General features: G+C 43.1%; 1 protein-coding gene across 2 annotated transcripts in view; it reads left to right on the top strand.

The window, feature by feature from the left end:
- The first annotated feature begins 1,596 nt into the window (after positions 1–1,596).
- The window catches only part of AZI2 (5-azacytidine induced 2), a 31,484-nt gene continuing 10,508 nt past the window's right edge, over positions 1,597–22,572 (top strand). Inside the window, exons 1-4 of one of the 2 annotated variants that reach the window (XM_074839121.1) lie at positions 1,597–1,791; positions 18,397–18,626; positions 20,951–21,076; positions 21,398–21,497. In XM_074839121.1, coding sequence (XP_074695222.1) covers positions 18,402–18,626; positions 20,951–21,076; positions 21,398–21,497 — 451 coding nt within the window. In that variant the 5' untranslated portion in view covers positions 1,597–1,791; positions 18,397–18,401. The remainder of the gene's footprint in view (positions 1,792–18,396; positions 18,627–20,950; positions 21,077–21,397; positions 21,498–22,572) is intronic. The other variant, XM_074839133.1, reaches the window with a different exon arrangement.

Below are 22,572 nucleotides of genomic sequence, written 5' to 3'. Positions count from 1 at the left end.
AAACCTCTGTTCTGTAACTTAATGACATAGAAACATATTTGTATCCATGACATTAATTATCACAAAGAGGTGTTAACTTGGAAATAGTATTTTTCAGACTTTAAAAGAAGGACACTACTTTTGGTAAGGATTTTAAATACAGCTGAAAACAGAACAATGCACTACTTTGGCTTATAAAAAGAGCAGTTTATATCTAACCTAAACTGGTGAAAATCTCAATAGTGGTAGTATGCTGAACACTTTAAAAAGTTGTTTTGAGGTCTATGAATAGATTAATGGAGATCTTGTGGTTTTGTTTTTTAAATGAGATTCTTGTCCAAATAACAATTCCCTACCCAGAGCAGATTGCGAGGTCCTGTTTCCGTTTGGCCTTTAAGCATTTAAGGAGTACACAATAATGCAGTGTCCTTCCATATATAGATCAATTTGGCATGCGAATGCATTTCCCTTGCTCCAGCTGACTTTGTAACACAGTTGCAAAAGGCCCTTTGGGATTCGGCTGAAGAGCTCTCATAACATAAAAGCGAACTGCCTGGGTTTTTTAGCTGGAAAGGAAATTCCTGTTAGTTTTAAGTCAGTCTTGAACAATACAGCTGCCCTCCTCTGTAGATCTACTTTGGACTTGTCAAATCATCTTGGTTTTATCCCTAAAACAGAGGTCCTGAACTGCGATTTAGATTTATTCTTGCTTTCTTTTGAACTTGGCTGATGGAAAAAAAGCTGTGTTTTTGTCAGAGGAGGTTACATACGGTGATGTCGTCACCCCCATGCAGTAACAGGCTATGTACTGCCTTTCACCTCTGCCTTTGCGCTTACCTATGGTTGTTGCAAAAAAAAAAAAAAAAAAAGTTACACTGTGGCTCGCTAGCCCTTCAATTGTGCACAGGTGTGAACTTCTCAAGAAGCTAGAAATGGTTTGCAGCTTTTTTAATGGAAGGAGGGAAAAAAAAGGGCCATTCTGTTCGGGAGGGCTCAGAGCGGCTCCGTCTGCGGGGAAACGCCTTTCCCGCCGTACGTGCTTGCGGAGTGGGGGCACCTCCCCGGCACAGGGCTCTGATCTCTCTTTATTACCGCCTTATTTCGAGGCAGGGTGAGGGATTCGGTGCGCCTTTAAAAGCGGAGAAGTGGGGTTTTATACCCCTGCTTCCTGGCGGCGATGCGGGCGCTCGCCCAGCGCAGGCGTTGCCGGGCCAGCCACCCGCACCCTTCTCAGGGGAGGCTGTTAGCGGCGGAACCGCCGGCTCCAGCACCGCACCGCGCCCCTCTGCGCCCGCCATCACCACCGCGGCAGCCGGCCCTTCGCCTCTCCCCGCCTCCCGGGGGCGCGGAGGCCGCTGAGGGAGGGTGGCGGCAGCGGTCAGCCCGCCGGGCAGAGCCAGGCCTCGGCCTGCGGGGGGAGGGTAGGAACGGGGTTTCCCGGGGTGCTCCGCCTGCCGGGCCTGTGTAGGCCGCCGTCCCTCCCTCCCTCCCTCCCTCCCCCCCCGGTCGGGCGGTGCCGCCTCTCCCCTTCCGGGAGCAGCGCGCGCCCGCTGGAGGGAGCAGGACCGAGGGACGAGGCCCGCGTCACGTGAGGCGCTTGTTGACTTCCTCGAGAGGCGGCGGTGGCGGGGGGGGGCGGGGCTGGTGCCCCGGGAATTTCCCGCGGTGGCCGAGGCCGATACCGCGGCCGGGCCGGCGGCGATGGGAGCCCGAGGCGGGGGCCCGCGCGGAGACCGCGGCGGCCGGCGCTGCCAGCCGGCCGAGGCGACGGCCTGTTGCTGACCCGCCTAGGCCCCAGCAAGGCCCGGAGAGGTTGGTCCGAGCGCGGGGCGGGGGGTGAGGTGGCTGCTGGTGTCACGTCGCCCGTGGGCGGCTCCGCGGCCTGTCTCTGGCGAGGGGGTGCCGGGGAGCCCCGCTGCCCGGTGGAACGGGAGCGGTTCCCCCTGGGGGCGGACAGAGGCGGCTGTGGCCGATCTGTAGTTTCGGTTCTTAAAAGGGAGCCGTTCTCGTCGTAGGCTGGCGGGGCCGCGCGGGGCGTCCCTGGGCGAGGAGGGGCTCCCCCGCTGAGGGACGGCAGCCTTGAGGTACTGCTGGGGACTTGGGAATGGGTCTCAGGTCGGCAGTGAAACTGGTTAAAAAGCTGCACACCATTAAGCTGAAAAACGAGGCGAGTTCTTGGAGCAGCGGTTTATGCGTTAGTGCAGGGGAACGTGGCAAAGGAAACGAGCGAAATAGGGTTATTGGCGCAGGGTGTGAAAACAGAAGCATGCTGAAATGCTGGAGCAGGCTGGAATATAGGTGGTGTAGGCCGTGTTGGTTTGGAAGAAGGGAGTACAGATGAGTGTGAGGTAGTCTGATATGCTGCTGATGCTTTCAACTTTGAAGAAATTACAGCTTTGAATCCTGGTGTTTCACCAGGTAGGGAAATTACCCTGATCTGCTTAAATAGATGTGTCCTACAGCAACTTACAGGTGAGAGTGGGTCGCACTGTAAATTCTTCCAGTGAGTGGTTTTAGGAGCTTTTGCGTTTCTTGAGGAATCCCTTAATTTCCCTGTTGTCTATATGCTGTGTGTATGCAGTAAAATCAGTATACTGGAAGCCAGGTCTGGAAAAAGAGGAGTGAGGGGAAGATTGTTGTCATAACAGTCAAGTCTGTTCTGGACTCCAAAGGGCAGAGGTGGTCTTCTGAGATGGAGTTTTAAAAAAAGTGTTATTATGGAGTGTAGGAAACATTTAATTTCCTGGATATTGGTGTGTGATGAGATGCTACTGCTGGTAATAACACCAGTTATCTGCTAGAACATGTATCGTGGCATTTTTATTGTAGACACCAAAAAAAAAAATATCTAAGATTACTACTGTATTTTGTTCTTTGAATAATTGTTATTTCATAAAAGAACTTGTGATAGGAGTGTTTGTCAGATGACGGACTGTACTATAATTGAAGAGACTATTGCCCCAAATTCGAAGCACAATATTTGAGCTAAAAACTCTGAGTGAAGTCAGATGGTGGAACTGATTGAGTGACAACACACTGGTTGAGCGAAGTCTAGATCAGATTATATCCGGATTTTGGCCACCTTCTCCCCCCAAAACCCCACACTTCCTCTAAAACTACTTATTTTTTCAGTCCTTATATGTTACAGTTTACAGTTCAGAAAAGCATAAAGTGACCATTGCTAGAACACTAGATAGGTTATGTTTTACAGTGAAAATTAAGTAGTAAAAAGTTCTTTAAAAAAGCAAAGGAGATGAAGTGACATCTTTGTGCAGCAAAAATGGGTAATAAATTAGAGATAATTTTAAGATTGCCTGAAAATACTCTTGATTTGGTTTTCAGTATGTCTCTGCTTTCTGTATGACAGTTAAAAGGTGGGGAAAGCGTGAAAATTAATCAGGTCAAATACATGAAGAAACTGTATTTAATATACTCAGGGTGGAGAAATGGCATAACATCATCTTACAGTTTTGGAAAAACTGTACATGAAGTTGCAAATCCAGTAGCATTTGTTCTTATGATATCAATAGATGCATTAAATTGGAGACTGTGCATTATGACTATTTAAATGTGGGATGTCTACTTAGGAAAGTGGAAACTACTCTGGAAGAAGTGCAGACCTGTCACTGCACGTGCTATTGATATCTGACTTCTTTAGAATAGATTTTGAAGAAAATAAGTGAAAAGGTAGAAGTAAATGGGATAAAATGCAGTGTGGATTTACCTCTTGATATATGTTTTCATTCTTTCACAGGTATTTTCTAAACAGGAAGTCTAGATAGACAGTTCATACTCAATAAAACAGTTACAGTGGCAATGAGATGCAGTTTGTTAAAATGGCGATGACAGGATTAATACAAGAGTCAGGCTAGTAACTAGCTTGGTAGAAGTCAGTGGTTCTGCTGAGGGGGATTTTTAGAGACTCCTTATGTATATGATTTATCCACAGTCAAATTTGCAATCAGTCTTATGTTTTTGCTGTATGTTTATACTAGAGTTGCATTAATTAACTGTTATTTACATGATTATATAATATTTTTATGTGGAGTTCTTAGTGTATAAAATTGTAGATGCTACTAAAATTTGACAATATGTCTGGGGAGAAGAAAGGAAGTTTGAGAAGGGAAGTGAAGCATAAGTAACTTGAACATTCAAAGTCATCCACTTAGAAGCTGCTAACAGGAACTTGTGTTCAAATGACAGGGTTTGTCTGAAATGGTGAGGTGTAAACCTGAATATAGAATCATAGAACAGCCCAGGCTGGAAAGGACCTGGAAGGATCATCTGGTCCAACCTTTTGTGGAAAATGGAGCCTAGATGAGATTATCTAGCACCCTGTCCAGTTGTGTCTTGAAAACCTCCAGACATTATGTTAGTGAGTTGCAGGATGACCAAGGGCCATCGGTGCAGCTCAGTTTAACTTGCCTTTTAATAGCTGTAACAGGTGAGGTATGTTTCCAGTTGAATTAAAAGTTAATGCAATTGTACAAGGCTTTCATAATACCTTATCAGCGAACTTGTGAGCTTTTTGAACATTAATTAATCTGACAGTTGAATTGAGTGGGAGGTAGGACTTACTGTTTTACAAAAGAAGGTTTAAAAAAAAAAACCACACCACCAAACAAAACAAACCCTCTTAGCTTTCCTAAGTAGTTGTTCTTTATAAACATTTTGAAATGGGAAGGAATGAACACCAATAAAGTGTCTGTTAAAATAATATTCAGTGTTAACATGAGAACATATGGGTTTTTCAGTAACCTTTGAATGTACTTGCATTTGGTGCTAGAAAGCTTTAACAGCCAGAAGCCATCTTGCTCCTACTTGTATTTCTTTGGCAGTATTGCTTCAAATGAGCTTCAGGATTAAATGTAATAGTTTAATAAACAGGATTATGTGATGCTGAGAGGACAATATTTAATTTACTCCAGCTTCCCCTCCCCTTCCTCCTTTTCTGATAGTTGTCAGGTGAAGTGGTTGTTGTGACAGCATCCACAGAAAAGCAAATTGAATACATTATGCTGAGGATGCATAGGGTTTGCAAATTAGCGATGAAGATACTGGAGTACAAAACTATTCAGAGAAAGTAAAATTTATCAAGCATCGTTGTTAAAATGGGCTTTTTAGTACTTTTCTAGTTTTTGTGAGAGTAGATTATTTATTGTAAAAAGCTTGAGACAGAAAAAATTGCCTGTTGTACCTATGGAGATGCTGCTTGGCTCCTCTAGTTTACCCAGATGTTCATGATAGATGAACTACAGTGATCTGGTTTGTGAGCTTAGAGGTGGTAACTTTCCATTTCCCCGAGGCAGCAAAATGAAAGCGATTTGGAGGTCTGATTTAGCTGATGTGCTGACGTGTTTCTGAACAAGTATGCTGAGGCTGCAGGGCTGTGCCCTTGTACATATGGACTCTTAGGGAGTGCTTTGGAGCTTTGGACTTTGCCCATACGGAAGGATGAGCAGTGGTCAAAGCTAGCAGCTACTGAAATATAAGTGTACAGATTTTTTTTTTCTCTAAAAGTGGAGCAAGTATTTGTAAAAAACGATGTCTCTCTCTGTAGAACAGACTGTTCATGACTGGAATCAAAGAGAACCTAAGATTCTGAGGGAGAGATGCAAAACGATAGATGTGTAAAGAGACTGGAAGTCTTGCTTGTTTTAGCATCATGTGTCATATATTCCATATCCTCTGTGGAGTTTTTGATGCTGATTGCAGGATTTCTGTGGTTTTTGTTGCTATGCTGGAATGTCTTTTTAAAAAGCAAAAAAAAGCAGTACAACTTTTCTGAAATTAAGGTGAGGGCTGCAACACACTCATTCAGGATTCCTGTGGATCAAGTGAATTTCTTGAATTTAATGGAGGTTTTTTTATGTCTACATGCATATACACAGCCTTCTATGTAAGGCAAGGTAAACCAGTACAAAAATTACATGCTTATTATTAACAGCTGGATGCTGTTCATACTACCATTATCACAGAATCACAGTATTGTCTAGGTTGGAAAAGACCTTGAAGATCATCCAGTCCAACCATTAACCTAACATTAACAGTTCCCAACTACACCATATCCCTCAGCGCTAAGTCGACTCTACTCTTAAACACCTCCAGGGATGGGGACTCCACCACCTCCCTGGGCAGCCCATTCCAACACCTAACAACCCGTTCTGTAAAGAAATGCTTCCTAATATCTAGTCTAAACCTTCCCTGGTGCAACTTGAGGCCATTACCTCTCAAGTCTGGAAGGTTGTACCGGGTCTGGCTGAGCCAGAATTGGTTTTCCCCTATAGCAGCCCTCATGGTGCTGTGTTTTATGCTGGGAGCTGGCAGGGTGTTGATAGCACACTGGTGGTGTGGCTACTGCTGAGTAGTGCTTACACAAGACCAGGGCTCTTTCCAACATTTCCCCCCCACAGTGGGACGGGGTGGGCAAGATCTTGGGAGGGGACGCAACCAGGACAGCTGACCCCAACTGACCAAAGGGATATTCCAGACCATACGACGTCTGCTCAGTATAAAGCTGGGAAGAAGGAGGAAGGGGGTGGGGTCACCCTTGGTCATCTGAGGCAACCACTATGCGTATTGGAGCCCTGCTTCCTGAGAAGGCCCGACATCGCCTGTTAATGGGAAGTAGAGAATAAATCTGTTTTCTTTTTTTGCTTCTGCGCACGGACCTTTGCTTCGCTTTGCTTATATTAAAACTGCTGTTGTTTTACCCACAAGGGTTGTTTTTGTTTTTTCCTATCTTATTTTTTTTCCCCTCTTTGCCCTGTTGAGAAAGAAGGGGGAAGTGATAGAGCGACTTGGTGGGTACCTGGCATTTAGCCAAGGTCAAACCACCACAAAGGTAAACAAAGTAAAATGGTTCAGACTCAGTAGCCTTGAAAAAGATCAGGAAAATACAATCTTGAAATTATTTGCATTTGACGTTTGGAAATATTTTGAAAACCGTTCTATTCTCTTTCAAATCAAAAGATGGGGCAAAATGGGAATCTGCTTGATACCGGGGAAAATTTAATGTAATCCTGCTTTTGCTATCTCTTCTCCTGATCCAAGAGTAAGATTAGCATTGCAAACTACAGAAATCTGTTTGTGCAGTGGTCCGTTTGCTGTTGGAGCCTCTGCGTCCTGTGTTTCTTGTATGTAAAATGTGTTTTGTATTTAACTACCTCCCATGGTGTTAATGACTAATGTTTGTAAAGCTCTGTGAAGAGAAAAGCTATATTTCTGCCAAGAATTAGTAAGAAATGGGAAAAAATTCTCGAGATATTTAATATATGAAATCCTAAAGCTGTTCTATAACCTGTGTTAAGCGTCCATTAACAACGGAAGTGGTTTCTGGAAACCATTCTTTTCTACAGTATGGAAAAGAAAATTTAAGTGGTGCCATCTCTTCAAACTTGTATGCTTATAAACAGTGGACTTAATTATTCTTGCTAGAACTTAATGGTATGTCCTGTCAACAGTGTATTTGGATTGGTTTGAGGTTTTTTTAAAACATCAATTATTTAATATAAACACTAGTACTGGTATTCATTTACTGTATTTCTGGAAGTAAAGATTAAAGACCTTTTAAATAGGCTGTTTCATGTGTAGATCATTCTAAAAATAAAAAAGTATACATGTAACATGTTTCTTTGTCACAGACAAAAGTATTAGGGACATCTTTCTTGGGATGGGATGTGTGGTAAGTGGGTTTTCAAAGCTTGCTTTAAGTAGGCTGAGATGGACATCAGTTGTAGTCATAGACATGAACTTGTCTGTATATTACTTTAAATATTTTAGTGGGAAATCTTTCACTTCAACTGGTTACTCTAGTACAGATTATGTCATGAATCGCAACTCCAGAGAGATCAAAACTCACTCAGGTGATTCAGAGTGACAGCTGTGGGGCATTTGCAGCAGTGCATACAAGCGTAGCTTTGAACTGGAGAAGCCAAACAGAATAAAACACAGGCAGAGAGAGGTCTGTGGTTGGATGCTGTGAGCCATCCTGGAAGCCTTTCTGGGACTGCCAGATTTGAGGGGTCATAACCTGTGGAATAATCTAATGCATATTTTGTGTCAGAAAGCACTTCGATTGTTACTTACAGTTAATGTTTTTTAAATGATGTGATATCATAGCTGGATAAGTTGGAGAAGCTAAATTTTGATGCCTGTCCTTAAAGAGTGAAATTGAAGGCTACAGCTGTAGTTACGGATTTCTTACAGATACAGCCCCATTTTGTAAGGTTTTGTCTTCTAAGGGTTTCTGTCTATTGCTTTAGTATCCTGAAGGAGCTTCTTATGGAGAAGTATTTGTGAGCATGCTTTCTCTTGTTTTTTTCTTTTTCCTGACAGCAAAACAAAGAGCTGGCTGAACTGTGCATTTCACCATGACCTTTATAGAACTGCTGATCTTATACTGTTTAACAGCCAGGTTTTATTCTTGTATGAGCTTATCTCTTTTATTGGCCTTTTAATATGTGCTTAGCTTTAGAAGTAACTTTGCATTTATATTTTTCTTTGGAAATACTTCAGAAATTTTTTTGCAGCATAGAAACTGTTTTGGGGGGGGGTGTTTTCTTTTTTAGGTTGTGTTGATTTATTTAGATATATTTAGCAATGCTGCTCTAATTTTTGTAATGTGACTTTTTCTTCATGCTCATCTAGTTTGTACTGCAGCTAGTGGTGCATATATTATAACTTGCTTTTGAGTCATCATGCACTTACCCAATACAGAAGTCGTAGAGCTTTTTTTTCTTAGGAAATGTCTGTCAGATAGTTCTGTAGACTGTGAGATTTGAAACTTTTTTGAAATATGCAATAAAAGGAGTATTTAGTAAGTACAGGCAACAGACTGATGTTTACTAGTAGAGTTAACAGTTAAAATTATTTTGTATCAACTCATACCTGAGATTTGATAAATGCATTTTTTCTTATTTCTTCTATAAACTTGTTGCATTTTTTGCAGTTTTTTAAAATTTCACAGTGCGGTCTTGTAGAATAATTATTATGCGAGAAAATGGGGACCTACTTAGAATAAAATACGTAAAGACTTTTCCTTTCAGATTGACTAACAATAGCATTATGAAGTCTCTTGGAAATCATAGTGGCTTGTTTATTTTGTGAAGAAAAGGTGCTTTCAGTTTCAAGAGTAGTGCTCCTTTCCAAAAGCAGAAAAGTCCTTTATGAGGTAGGGGGAAATCTCAAAATACCAACAGCTTTTTGTTTTCTGTCTGTCTACGTTATGGCTTTTTTTTTTTTAAGTGATCCTATGTTAAACTTAAGAGTAATGTAAATATTATATTTCCTCCATGTGATGCTCTAAAATTCTGAGTAAACTGGTGTTCAGTGGCATTTAAATTTCAGTTTAATGCAAATCTGTCCATTGATTTGAAAGTGGTGTCTGTCTGAAGTCTCAGTTTTGTTTCCATGTTGTTGGACATGATGACAATGGTGATTTGAATTGTGTTTCTTGTAAAGCTGAAACGACCTTGCTTTTTTGTGGTCGCGGCAGTGTAATATGATGTGTGGATATTACTAATGCTTCATGTTAATAGAGATATTGAAAGATAAAAAGAAAGTATATACCATATGAATATTGTGGTGATTTTCCCTTCTTGACAGGCTGTTGAGCTTCCAGTACAGAGAAGCACGTGTCATGATAATTTTATTTATTTTTGTGGTGGTTTAATCCCTGCCGGGGTCTGAGACCACGCGGCCGCTGCCCCTCCCCCACAAAGGGAGTGAAATACAAAGCCCCGAGACTGAGATAAGGAAAGGTTTAATACACAGAGCAACAGCAACACAACAAACAACAACAAGAATAACAGTGATAACAATGAACAGAGCAAAGTATATACCGATACAGCAGTGAGAGAACCGGCTGCGCCAACCCACGCGATCACCAGTTCTTCCCGCGCTCGCGCCAGGATGTGACGTCAGCATGATATATGAATAACCCGGCTAGAGCTTCCCCCCCACTGCTGGGGAAACTTAACCCTATCCTGGCTAAACCAGGACATAATCCACCCCTTTATTCTATACCATGTGCGTCACATCCAGCTGCCATTTAGCAATTAGCATTGACAAAGAAAAATTAACAAAAGCACAGTATAACTCACGGTGTGTTTTCACCCACAATCAAGTCCCCTTGTGGTACGCATCGGACCTCTCCATCCTTCTGCATCACCCACCAGGTGCACCCAGGTCCTTGAGCAAAAACAATCCCGTGGATGGGTTTGCCTTTGCCCAGCGCAGGACTAACCCGGACCATTTTTCCCATGCGCACCACAGGGACTTTATCCCCGTCTACAACACGTGGAAGTTTTGACTGAGCCGGGCCAGCTCGATTGGCAGATCCTCTTGTGTTCACTAACCAAGTGGCCTTTGTCAGATGGGTGTCCCGGTGTTTGAAGGTTCCACCCCGCATTGCTCTCAATGTAGTTTTTAACAGTCCATTGTAGTGCTCGATCTTCCCAGAGGCTGGTGCGTGGTAGGGGATGTGGTAGACCCACTCGATGCCGAGTTCTTCTGCCCAGGCATCTATGAGGTTATTTCGGAAGTGAGTCCCATTGTCTGACTCAATCCTCTCTGGAGTGCCGTGTCGCCACAGGACTCGCTCTTCAAGGCCCAGGATGGTATTCTGGGCAGTGGCGTGGGACACTGGATAAATTTCGAGCCACCCAGTGGTTGCTTCCACCATTGTGAGCACGTGGCGCTTGCCTCGACGGGTCTGTGGCAGTGTGATGTAGTCGATCTGCCAGGCCTCTCCATATTTATATTTCATCCATCTATCTCCATTCTGCTGGGGCTTCACCCGTTTGGCTTGTTTGATTGCAGCACATGTCTCACATCCGTGGATGATCTCTGCGATGGTGTCAATGGTGAGGTCCACCCCTCAATCTCGAGCCCACCTGTATGTTGCATCTCTGCCTTGGTGGCCCGAGGTCTCATGGGCCCACTGGGCTATGAACAGTTCACCTTTACGCTGCCAGTCCAAGTCCACCTGAGCCACTTTGATCTTAGCAGCCTGGTCTGCCTGCTGGTTATGTTGATGTTCATCAGTGGCCCGACTCTTGGGTATATGGGCATCCACATGGCGCACCTTCACAACGAGGTTCTCCACCCGGGCTGCAATGTCCTGCCATACTTCAGCGGCCCAGATGGGTCTGCCCTTGCGTTGCCAGTTGTTCTGTTTCCATTGCTGCAACCACATCCACAGGGCACTTGCCATCACCCACGAGTCAGTGTAGAGATAGCGCCTCGGCCACTTTTCTCGCTCAGCAATCTCCAAAGCCAATTGGATGGCTTTCACCTCTGCGAACTGGCTCGATTCACCTTGTCCCTCAACAGATTCAGTGGTTTCTCATGCGGGATGCCACACTGCAGCCTTCCATCGTCGATGTTTTCCCACAATGCGGCAAGACCCATCAGTGAACAGGGCATATCGTTTCTCCTCATCTGGCAGCTCGTTATATGGTGGGGCCTCCTCAGCACGTTTCACCTCTTGTTCTGGTGACATCCCAGCATCTTTGCTCTCTGGCCAGTTTATGATCATTTTTACTAATCCTGGGGGGTCGAGGTTCCCTATTCGAGCCCGTTGTGTTATCAACGCAACCCATTTACTCCACGTGGCATCTGTTGCATGATGTGTGGAAGGAGCCTTTCCTTTGAACATCCATCCCAGCACTGGCAGTCGGGGTGCCAGGAGGAGCTGTGTCTCAGTGCCGACCACTTCTGAGGCAGCTCAAATTCCTTCGTACGCTGCCAGTATCTCCTTCTCAGTCAGTGTGTAGTTAGATTCAGAGCCTTTGTATCCCCGGCTCCAAAAGCCTAGAGGTCGGCCTCAGGATTCCCCATCTGCTCTCTGCCAAAGGCTCCAGGAAGGGCCATTTTCCCCGGCTGCGGTGTAGAGCACGTTCTTAATCTCCTGCCCTGTCCGGACTGGCCCGAGGGCCACTGCCTGGGTAATCTCCTGCTTAATTTGTTCAAAGGCTTGTTGTTGCTCTGGGCCCCATTTAGAATCATTCTTCTTGCGGGTTACGTGGTAGAGAGGGCTCACAATCAGGCTGTAGTTTGGGATGTGCATCCTCCAGAACCCCACAGCGCCCAGGAAAGACTAAGTCTCCTTTTTAGTGGTTGGTGGGGCCATGGCTGTTATCTCATCACCTCCATTGGGATGTGGCGACGCCCATCTTGCCGTTTTATTCCTAGGAACTGAATCTACCTTCCAGGCCCCTTAACTTTCTGTTGCTTGATGGCAAAACCAGCCTTCAGGAGGATTTCAATTATCTTCTTTTCTTTCTCAAAGACTTCCTCAGCTGTGTCCCCCCATACAATGATATCATCAATGAACTGCAGGTGTTCTGGAGCCCCACCTTTCTCCAGTGCAGTGTGGACCAGTCTATGGCAAATGGTGGAGCTGTGTTTCCACCCCTGGGGCAATCGATTCCAGGTGTACTGGATACCCCTCCAAGTGAACGCAAACTGTGGCCTGCGCTCTGGTGCTATTGGAATGGAGAAAAACGCGTTAGCGATGTCAGTCGTGGCGTACCACTTGGCTGCCTTCGACTCCATCTCATACTGGAGCTCTAGCATGTCTGGCACTGCAGCACTCATCGCTGGCGTAACTTCATTCAGGCCACGGTAGTCCACAGTTAGTCTCCATTCGCCATTAGGTTTTCTCACTGGCCATATAGGGCTGTTGAAAGGTGAATGAGTCTTGCTGATCACCTTCTGGCTTTCTAGTCGACGGATCAGCTGATGGATGGGGACCAGGGAATCTCGGTTAGTGCGGTACTGCCGCCGGTGCACCGTCTTGGTGGCAATTGGCACTCGCTGCTCTTCAATCTTAAGCAACCCCACCACCGAGGGGTCCTCTGAGAGGCCGGGTAAGGTGGACAATTGCTCAACCTCCTCCAGGGCAGCTATACCAAAGGCCTACCGGTATCCTTTTGGGTCTTTAAAGTACCCTCTCCTGAGGTAATCTATACCTAGGATGCATGAGGCATCTGGGCCAGTCACAATGGGGTGCTTATGCCAGTCCTTCCCAGTTAAGCTTACTTCAGCTTCTAATAGGGTCAGCTGTTGGGACCCCCCTGTCACTCTGGAGATGCAGATGGATTCGACCCCACTGTGGCTTGATGGCATCAGGGTGCACTGTGCGCCAGTGTCTACCAAGGCCTTATATTCTTGTGGTTCTGATGTGCCAGGCCATCGGATCCACACCTTCCAGTAAATCCGATTATCCCTTTCCTCCACCTGGCTGGAGGCAGGGCCCCTCTAATCCTGCTCACCATCACTCACTTGATCTAAGAGTGACTCCTGCAAGAATGACTTCCTGGTCCCCTCAGGAGGGTCAAGCATACTGTTGGCCATTCTATTCTGTCTGGGGGATTTCTGACTAGACACTGGAGCTGCATCTCTCTTGGAAGACTCCCCTTTCATGGTGGTCTTCCCTTTCAGTTGCTGTACTCGTGCAGCTAGGGCGGGAGTGGACTGTCCATGCCACCTTCTCATGTTTTCCCCATGGTCGCGGAGGAAGAACCACAGGGTGCCCTGTGGTGTGTGTCTTCCATGCCCTTCTCTTGGGTGGGGAAACGCCTGCTTCTAATAGCTGAGACATTGGCCCGTGCAGGTGGAATATAGGACATGTCCTGTTCCACTTTCTGGAGCCTCTGAGACAATTCCTCTACAGCTGAAACCAAAGCATGTTGGGAGGAAGGGAGACTTCCCTCATATTGCCGGAGCTGGATAATCACTTCGTGCACTGTCTGAGTCTGGGTGTCTCGCCACCAGGACGCTACTGCTAATGCTTTGGAATGTCCCTCTGGTCCACTTTGCAGGAACTTCCGCCACATCAGCTGTGTGCAAGGGGCCTGATCTGGATCCATTGGTGACTGCTCATCATTCAGATCACCATAGATCATGTCAAACACAGCCATTTCCCTGAGGTTTTGAATGCCTTTCTCCATGTCTGTCCACTTGCCTAACTGACATAGAGAATCATCCTTGTAGGGGTACCTCTCCCTCACAGCGAGCAGGAGTTGCCTCCAAAGGCTGAGGGTTTGAGCCTGTTTCCCTATTGCCTTGTCAATACCAGCCTGCTTGGCTAAAGGTCCCAGCTGCTTGGCCTCTCTCCCCTCCAATTCCAAACCAGCAGCTCCACTATCCCAGCATCGGAGCAGCCAGGTGCAAATTTGCTCGCCTGGACTGCGGCTGAAATCCTTCCGCATATCTCGCAACTCACTCAGGGATAGAGATCGGATGGTTACCTCCGGCTCTTCCTCCTGCTCTCGTGATGGGCCTGGTTCATTATCACCCTGCACATTGCGAGGGGATTTTTTGGTATATTTGGTTTTCTGTATTGGGGCGACTGATATTGGTACTACTTGTCCCTCTGGCTCAGCTGCTCTGCTGGTGGAGGCAACTGGTACTGACACTGCCTGTCCCCCTGGCCCAGCTGCTGTACCAGTAAGTTCACTTTCAGATTCTGCAGCCCCTTCTCCTCCTTGAGGGCAGTGATCAGTGTTAAGGGCGATGCGGTAAGCATGGGCAAGCCCCCAGCACATCGCAAGGATTTGTGTCTCCCGGGGTTTGTCAGATTGGCAGCACACCTCTTCCAAATGCTCCACCAGTTTATCAGGACTCTGCACTTGTTCGGGAGTGAAATCCCAAAGCATTGGGGATGACCACTGACTCAGGCACTTGACCATCTTTTCCCCCACACCCTGCCATTTACAACTATCTGCCCTCAGGGCAGGTTTCCGGGTGGTGCTATTGTTGGAGAAATACCGCGTGGCCCAAAACAAGATCTGGCAGACATTAGAAAGCACTGTGCCGTGAACACAGTGGCCTGGATGCTCCAGGGATAGCTGAAACTCTCAAAAACCGAGAGAATCTCTTCCCCTGGCTCACCCATAGAGGGGGTGAGACCCTTAACAAAAGCCCAGGCAGCAAACAGATATCGGTTCACCCCCACAAGCAGCGATACAAGCATATTATAAGCAGTTTGCAGCCAATACAGCAAAACAAGACCCTTGACACATTTTCCACCAAAAACAATCATCAGCACTGGGAATGCACAATGGATATAAGGATTAATCCAGCCCCACCACGTAAGCAAACTGGTCAGCATTGCAAACATTTCTTATCAAACAAATGCAAATAAAAACAGAAAAATTACACCTAACAGATTGCTCTAATACACCTTCTCCTTTTGTCCTTATCTCAGTCTTCTCCAGCCCCACGTTGGAGCGCCAAAGTTGTGGTGGTTTAGCCCCTGCCGGGGTCTGAGACCACGTGGCCGCTGCCCCTCCCCCACAAAGGGAGTGAAATACAAAGCGCCGAGACTGAGATAAGGACAGGTTTAATACACAGAGCAACAGCAACACAACAAACAATAACAATAACAGTGATAACAATGAACAGAGCAAAGTATATACCGATACAGCAGTGAGAGAACCGGCTGCGCCAACCCACGCGATCACCGATTCTTCCCGCGCTCACACCAGGATGTGACGTCAGCATGATATATGAATAACCCGGCTAGAGCTTCCCCCCCACTGCTGGGGAAACTTAACCCTATCCTGGCTAAACCAGGACAATTTTTAATAATTGAAGCAAAAAGTTTAAATATCACACAATTCCCTCTGAATATCCCGCTTAGTTCATTTAAGCCTGTGTAAGGTGTGTTGCCACTTCCCCTCCAAAGTGTTACATCATCAGATCTGTCTTTAAAAGAGATGAGCTGGGAGGAAGGTGTCCTATTTGGGCACCTGTCTCAGGAGAAGTAGACTTTTGTTTTATAGGCAGTTTGTTGTCACTTAGTATCCAGTAAGATTAGTCAAAAATGTGCATATCAGATCTTTCTGAAACAGTTATCTTGTGTGTAGAAATTCATAAAAACATTTATTACAAGCCACTTTGAATGATGTGGAATTACATGCTTATCTTCTAAATAGCATCCAGTGCAGGCTTAGAGCAACATCAGAAAACCAGAGTTGAATAATCCCGTAAATGAAATGAGATCAAGTAAAAAAAAAAAAAAATGTTAGTGTAACTAGTCCGCTTAGTAGGTGTAGATTAAGTGTGTGCCTGAATTTATAAAATAGTAGTTGTGTATGCCAAGTCTTATTTGGAAGGTCTTGCTCTTTTGGAAGCTCATAAAGGCAATAAGTTTTAGTTAGCAAAATACAGAATAAATACGGTCTTGTGTTCTGATGTTGTCTACTGTTTTCCCTTATTGCCATCTCCTGGTGGAACTGATATGTGCAATAAATAGGAATTGTATGATGCTCAAGTTTAGGAGCTATAGGAAAGCGTGGGGATAAAGATGTATTTTATGTACAAGGTCACACCATCTGCTGCTTTCTTCAAGAGATAATGATAAGCTGTGACACTTCGTTAATGACACTTGAGTCTAGTGTTCGGAGAAAAGGAGATGTGTTGCCTTAAGAAGGCAAGCTCTTGGAATTTGATGACATGGGTGACAAGACTTGCAGGGCCCTTGGTAAAACGAGGGAGGAAAAGCTAGTATGTCATGCTCATCTTAGAAGACAAAATGAGCAATTCCTTCAGTCAGTTAATGGAGTTTGATGTAGTGCTTTTGGTCAAGGTCACCTTGTGCATGAAGTGATGTTATTCTTAGAGTGAAAAGTAAACAAACCTTTTTTGCAAGGCTCTTTCTACTTAAGTATGAGGCAGAGCACCAGGCAAGGGAAGCTCAGGCTACCTGTTTTGTTAGAATACATCAAACAGCATGCAAGGCATCTGTTCACCTCCTGAAGATAACCATTAAAAGGACTTCAGTTTTGGTTTGTAGTTTTCTTGTCTTTTTTCACTGTTGCAATTCCACTGCTGTCTAGTTAGTATAAACGAGCTGTCACAGCTTTTTATCATGTTGTCTAACTGGCTTGGAGCAAATGGAGACAAATGTGATAACAGGACCATTGTTCAGCTATAGCTGTACTACAGCTCTTCATAATGCTGCCGTCATGTAAGTTTTCCATTGCTGGCACAGTGAGAGAAATTTGACCACATCGATAAGCTCCAGGGCAGTTGATCCCTTTACCTCCTAGTATCTAAAACAAGTGGAAGTCTAGTTTAAATTTAAATAACAAATACCCAGTAAAAGCAGCGATTGTCGCTGAGGATTTTCCCCCTACTGATGCCTGCCTTTCCTGCAAAGTTCTGCTGGTCAGGTCAGTTTTCTGTTGAAATAACTTTTTCACGAACTGTCTTCATTATGCTCATTTCTTTCATTCCATCATTTCTGTTGGTTCATTAGGTAATCATCAGGAACCTAAGGATTTGTTCAAGTGGAAAAGATAAAAATAAAAACCTGCTTTTGGTAGAAGTAGCATCAATAGTTTAAGGGGAGGGAGAGATGTTACCATGTACTGTATAGCATTTGTTAGTATTGCATATAAATGCAAGGAATCTCGATTTTCATAACTAAGTAAGAATGAGCTGTGTCTTCCGATGGTTTTGGTTTGGGGGGAGGAGTGGCTTGATTTGTTTGTTTCTAAATCAAATCCATGAACTTGTTCTTGATAACTAGTAACACTAAGGAAAATGCTGTTGGGGCTTTTCTCTTAAGACCTGGAGTTCAAGAAAGTATATGGAATTTTTTTAAAGGTGATATTTTCTTATTGAGTGCTTTGCTGTGCCTAAAACTCAATCTAATGGTTACTTTGCATTTGTCATTCAGGTGGATTTACCTAGTATTTCAGGGTGATGTTTTTCTTATGGTCAGATTATTGTCAGTTTTCTCCGTGGGTAGTGAGGCGGATCATGTTACTGAAGTATGTTTTCATTCTCACTGTATTTGTAGTCCAGAATTACTGTAATTGTTGTTCAGCAGGATGTTTTCTACTGTGACCAGCTACTCTGGTCACTTCTACTGTGAATAGCTACTCTTGCAGCCTCTTTAGGGACTAATGCAAGTGTACCTTAAGATGCCATTCTAAAATCTGGAAAAAGTATAAATATTTGCATTCAAGAATGAAGGAAATATGGCACTTGTGCTCAGGAACCACCGTAGACGATTTCTGCAACTATAATCTCTTTTTGCAAGCCAGCACTGAACAGTAAAACTCTAAAACTCTAATACGATATTCCTTTGGAGTATCTGGTACTAGCCAAATTCTAGGATGGTGTTAAGCCTTAAAAATGAATTTGGGGGTTCATGAATCTGGTGTGTACTCAAAATACTTTTATCAAGTAATAGTGAAAGATGCTTCTTTTCTAACCAGCGTATTTTCAATGTAAAATGGATTTCAAGATTTTTCTGCAAGATTAAGATATTTCCTAATTATTGAGTCTTGGCATACTTAGAAACACCCTGCAGTATTATTTTGGAAGGTTTTCAGACTTGAGACTCTTGATGAATTTGTCTTTGTGAAAATTTTGCACTCATCTCTGTCTTTTTAACAGCTGTCATGGAGGAGTTGGTAGAGGATGACATCTGTATTTTGAACCACGAAAAAGCAGACAACCTTCATAAGAGAGACGGGGAGATTCCTGTTTCATCTTACAATGGAGATGAGTCTGTTGCCTCACACTTCGCACTTGTCACTGCATATGAAGATATCAAGAAACGACTAAAGGAGACAGAGAAGGAGAACTCCTTCTTAAAAAAAAGAGTGAGAATTCTAGAAGAGAAGGTAAGAAAAAAGTCGATTTACCAGCTTCTGGTAGCACTACTTTTTTGCTCCTGGCTGGATGATGGAGCAGATGGTTAAGTATTTAAAAAATGTACTTAAAATAATTTCCAAGTTAAAAAGTTCTGGTAAATTGTTTTATTTAAGTGAAACACAGTTTGTTCCTCTGGTAGTCTAGTTACATCATACTGGAATTTTTTATTCTTACTGGGCGTGTGTGCGATGCAATGCAGTAATGCCCTGCAAAGACACTAGTTTTGATTGAGAAAGACATGTGGTTGCATTGGATCGTTACTGTATTATCTGCCTCTTTATCAAAGAATCTCTTGGGCTCAGCATACTGAAATAAGGAAAAATTGGTTGTTAAGAATATCTAGCAGTCTCAAACATGAAATACAAAAGTTGCAATGCTTAACATAAAGGTGTTGGCTGGCTATTTTTTGGTGTGATAATTCTAAAACATAAAGGAATCTGGGGTTTGTTTTATATGCAGTTTCTCATGGCCTTAGTCTAGTGAAGGTCGTGAAAGCTAAAAATTTACCATGGTGCTGGCTTTTCAGCCCCAAGTAAAGAATGCTATCATTAAATGTATATCCATCATTCAGTAGTGAGTGTCTTTGTACTGCAGAAGGTCTTGACTTTGACAGGTTGCTTTCTTTATTAATATAAGATGGAAAGGTAGATCCTAGAGTTAGAGCTGAGATACTTATTAGGACTTAGTCCTAAGTATGTGCTATTGACTTAAAAGCTTACAAAGTATATATTATTTTGTGGCATTGGAATGAAGAGCTTGAGTCACACTCAATACAATTTTGAAACGCTTATTTGGGAATTCTTGGTGACTAGTTTGACAGGATTGACTTTCTGTCAAAAGGCAAATCTTTCTCAGCACTTTCTTTATATAAGGTCCTGGGGGGGGGGTGGGGGTGGGGATAGGAATAGAGCTCTAGACTGAATATTCTCTGAGCCATGCTGTGTGACACCTTTTATGTGGTTACTGAAAATCACAAAAACCAGGACTTGACCTTGACAATCCTGTTTAGTCTTGTCTCTTTTGGTTTGGCCTGGTTCAGCTTAATTGTCTTGAAGATGATACTTTGTTTTCCATAGAGAAAACTTCTGGTTTAGTTTGTGAATACCACAGAAATGTTTCTATGAGAGAGGGGCATCGAGAAGGCCTAAACTGTTAAGTAATAGAACGGATTTTCAGTCTTTGTTAATGGCTAGTATACCTGTATGATATGGGGAGTTAACCCTTTTGAGTTTTAAATAATTTCAAAGTGTATGGAAACTTTCCAAAAGTTTGGTAAGGCTTATGTTCTATCTGAATGGCTTTATTTGAAGGAGGAAAATGTAAAGGACAAAACTTAAAATGAGTAGTACACATACTTTGAGGGTCAATACAGAAAGCAAAGGGCAGAAGCTTCCTATCTTTATGGCTTGCTTTCCCATACTTTCTTTCAAGCGAACACCTAAAAGAGGAGATATTCAAGGTAGATACATAACTGTCACCTCTTCGATTTTTAAAATATTTTTTATTGTATGGCTCTTTTATAAATCTGTCGCAAATATCCACATTAGGTACATTGAATGTGTTTAAATGCCTCAACAATTTAAAGTGAGCAGGATAAACAGAATGAAAAGGATAGTGTAAGACTTAGTCAAAACAAGAACTTTCTATACAGACAGATATAGTTTGATGTAAGACTTCTTGCTGTCTTATTAAAAATACTGAATATATTTTATCTCTGCTCCCCTCTTTCTGACAATCTGGTTGGTAGTGCTTATTCCTCCTTGCTTGTCCCCTAGCAGGCAGTGAGATATCAGTGACCTGGAAGTTAATAGTTATTTGTAACATAATTCTGCTTTGGCGTTTCTCACATAAATACACTGGAAAAAAAGTATTTGTTTAAATGATGAGTCATTAAAAAAATGATGTTCATTTTCCTCTTCATTTTCTATATGTTGTGTCTTTATATGCTTAAAACTCTTTTTCCAAAAAGCAGTTTGTACATCTTCAGAGCCTGGAAAAAATATTATTACGGGGTTGTCAGTGTGAGTAATCATGACTTGTGGATGGTTTTTAAATACTCATAGCAATAAACTAGCAAGCATTAAGTACGGTTAGAGATTGTAGAATTTGTAGACAGCCTTTGGTGGACTTCAGTAAAAAATTTTCGTCCATATCAATATGTTTGATTATTTTCTAACCTAAAGAAAAAATGCTGTTAGTTTAATGTTGCAGGCTGTACTGTTGCACTTCTAGTTTTGGAGTTCTCACTGTAGCATACGAAACTTCTTATTTCTCATGTCTGTTTAAACTTTAGCTGCTTGGCTCCCGACTGGAAGAGGAATGCAGTTCAGTTGGACGTGAACAAGTAAATAAGGCATACCAGGCCTATCGAGAGGCCTGCATTGACCGAGATAATCTGAAAAGCAAACTGGATAAAATGGTATGCCTTTTTAAGTAGTGACTCAAATGCATGTTATACAAGTACTGCATAGTTAGTAAATGTTTACTGTAAAATTAATTATATTTGATGAAAGTCTGTGGTGTTTGTTTTATCACTCCTTTAGGTTTTTAAAGTACATGATGATACTTTATGGAGGAATCACAGTTTTAAGTATCTCAATTTTATTACTGGGCTAGGCTAATGCTAAAAAAAAAGTCAAAGCAATAGTTTTCTTGTTCTTAAAAAAAGAAATTGAATTGTCAGATATGATAGAAAAAAGCTTCACAAATGGCTTCCCTCCTTCCCCCTCCTTGAAAACAGATGAAAGAAAGTGAGGAATCCTTGAAAACTTTGAATGAACAATTGCAGTCTAAAGAAGTAGAGCTGTTACAACTAAAAACTGAGGTGGAAACTCAACAAGGTATGCATTTGGTTACTTCATCTTAATGTATGTTGATTAGTCTTAGTGGTTATATTATGATCTCAGGCCATGAAGAGGTTTAACCCTATATAGTGGCTAGGTAAGACAGTGTACTGCAGTGAGGTACTTTGAGCTTGTAAATGTGTTCAGTCCTGTAAATGGTGATAGACTTGTTCTATTGTCATAGACGAGGGCTTCCTGGTAAAGATCTGAGGCTGTCATGTTCTTCCACTGTAGGTTATTTAATAATTTGAGGAATGTGCAGCTTATAGGCTAGTCATGTGCATCTCTGGACCCCACCACCTTCCTCAGAGTGAAGTGGGGGCATACTTATTCAAGTATCAAATACTATCCAGTCGATACCACTTCCCTGGTACCTGCAGATGATCTGGTATACTGCTTTATTTCACTGCTGGCACATGACAGGTACAAGAGGATGTTGTATAGCAATGGCTGCCGTCAACAACAGCTCTTTACAGGGCTGAGGAGTGAGGAGAGGTAGAAAGATGCTGGTTGTAGAGAGCCTGATGGAAAGAGAAATAAACAGTGTACCCTGGCAATTCCAAAAGCCTTAGATCCATCTTCTGTTAGTGCCATTGTAAAGAGTGCTGTGAGATCATAGGTATGTAAAATAAAACACTATGGAAGAAAAAATAATCTTTATTAGGATACTGTTACAAGAAAAGAGAAGAAGAAAATACCATCTGTGTAAAGTTAGAGATGGACTGGACTTCAGATTTTGTACAAATGCAGTCAGTTGAAAGGTGGTTGTAAGTATTGCTGTGCTCGAGTTGGATTACTTTCCAAGAGGACCTCAAGCATGTAATGCACTACTTCAGTTGTACAAGCTTTTAAACCTAGAAGGAGAAACCACATGTAGTTGTAGTATCATTGTTGAGGACATCATGGTTTAAGGAGGTAAGAAGTGCGGAGTTTATAAAGAGAGCTCTGAAAGTGTGGTGATTTCAAGCCTTATTTAGTAATCAGTTTTATTCATAAGTGGGCTCTGAGTACCTTGTTTAAGAAAAATCAGTGTAGCTTAAGCTTGTTTAAATTGTTAAGTCTAGAAGTGAGT

This window comes from Strix aluco, chromosome 1 (genome assembly GCF_031877795.1).
Source record: "Strix aluco isolate bStrAlu1 chromosome 1, bStrAlu1.hap1, whole genome shotgun sequence".
Classification (NCBI taxonomy): domain Eukaryota; kingdom Metazoa; phylum Chordata; class Aves; order Strigiformes; family Strigidae; genus Strix; species Strix aluco.
Note: the sequence above shows the minus strand (reverse complement) of the source record. Positions and strands in the feature narration are given on the sequence as shown.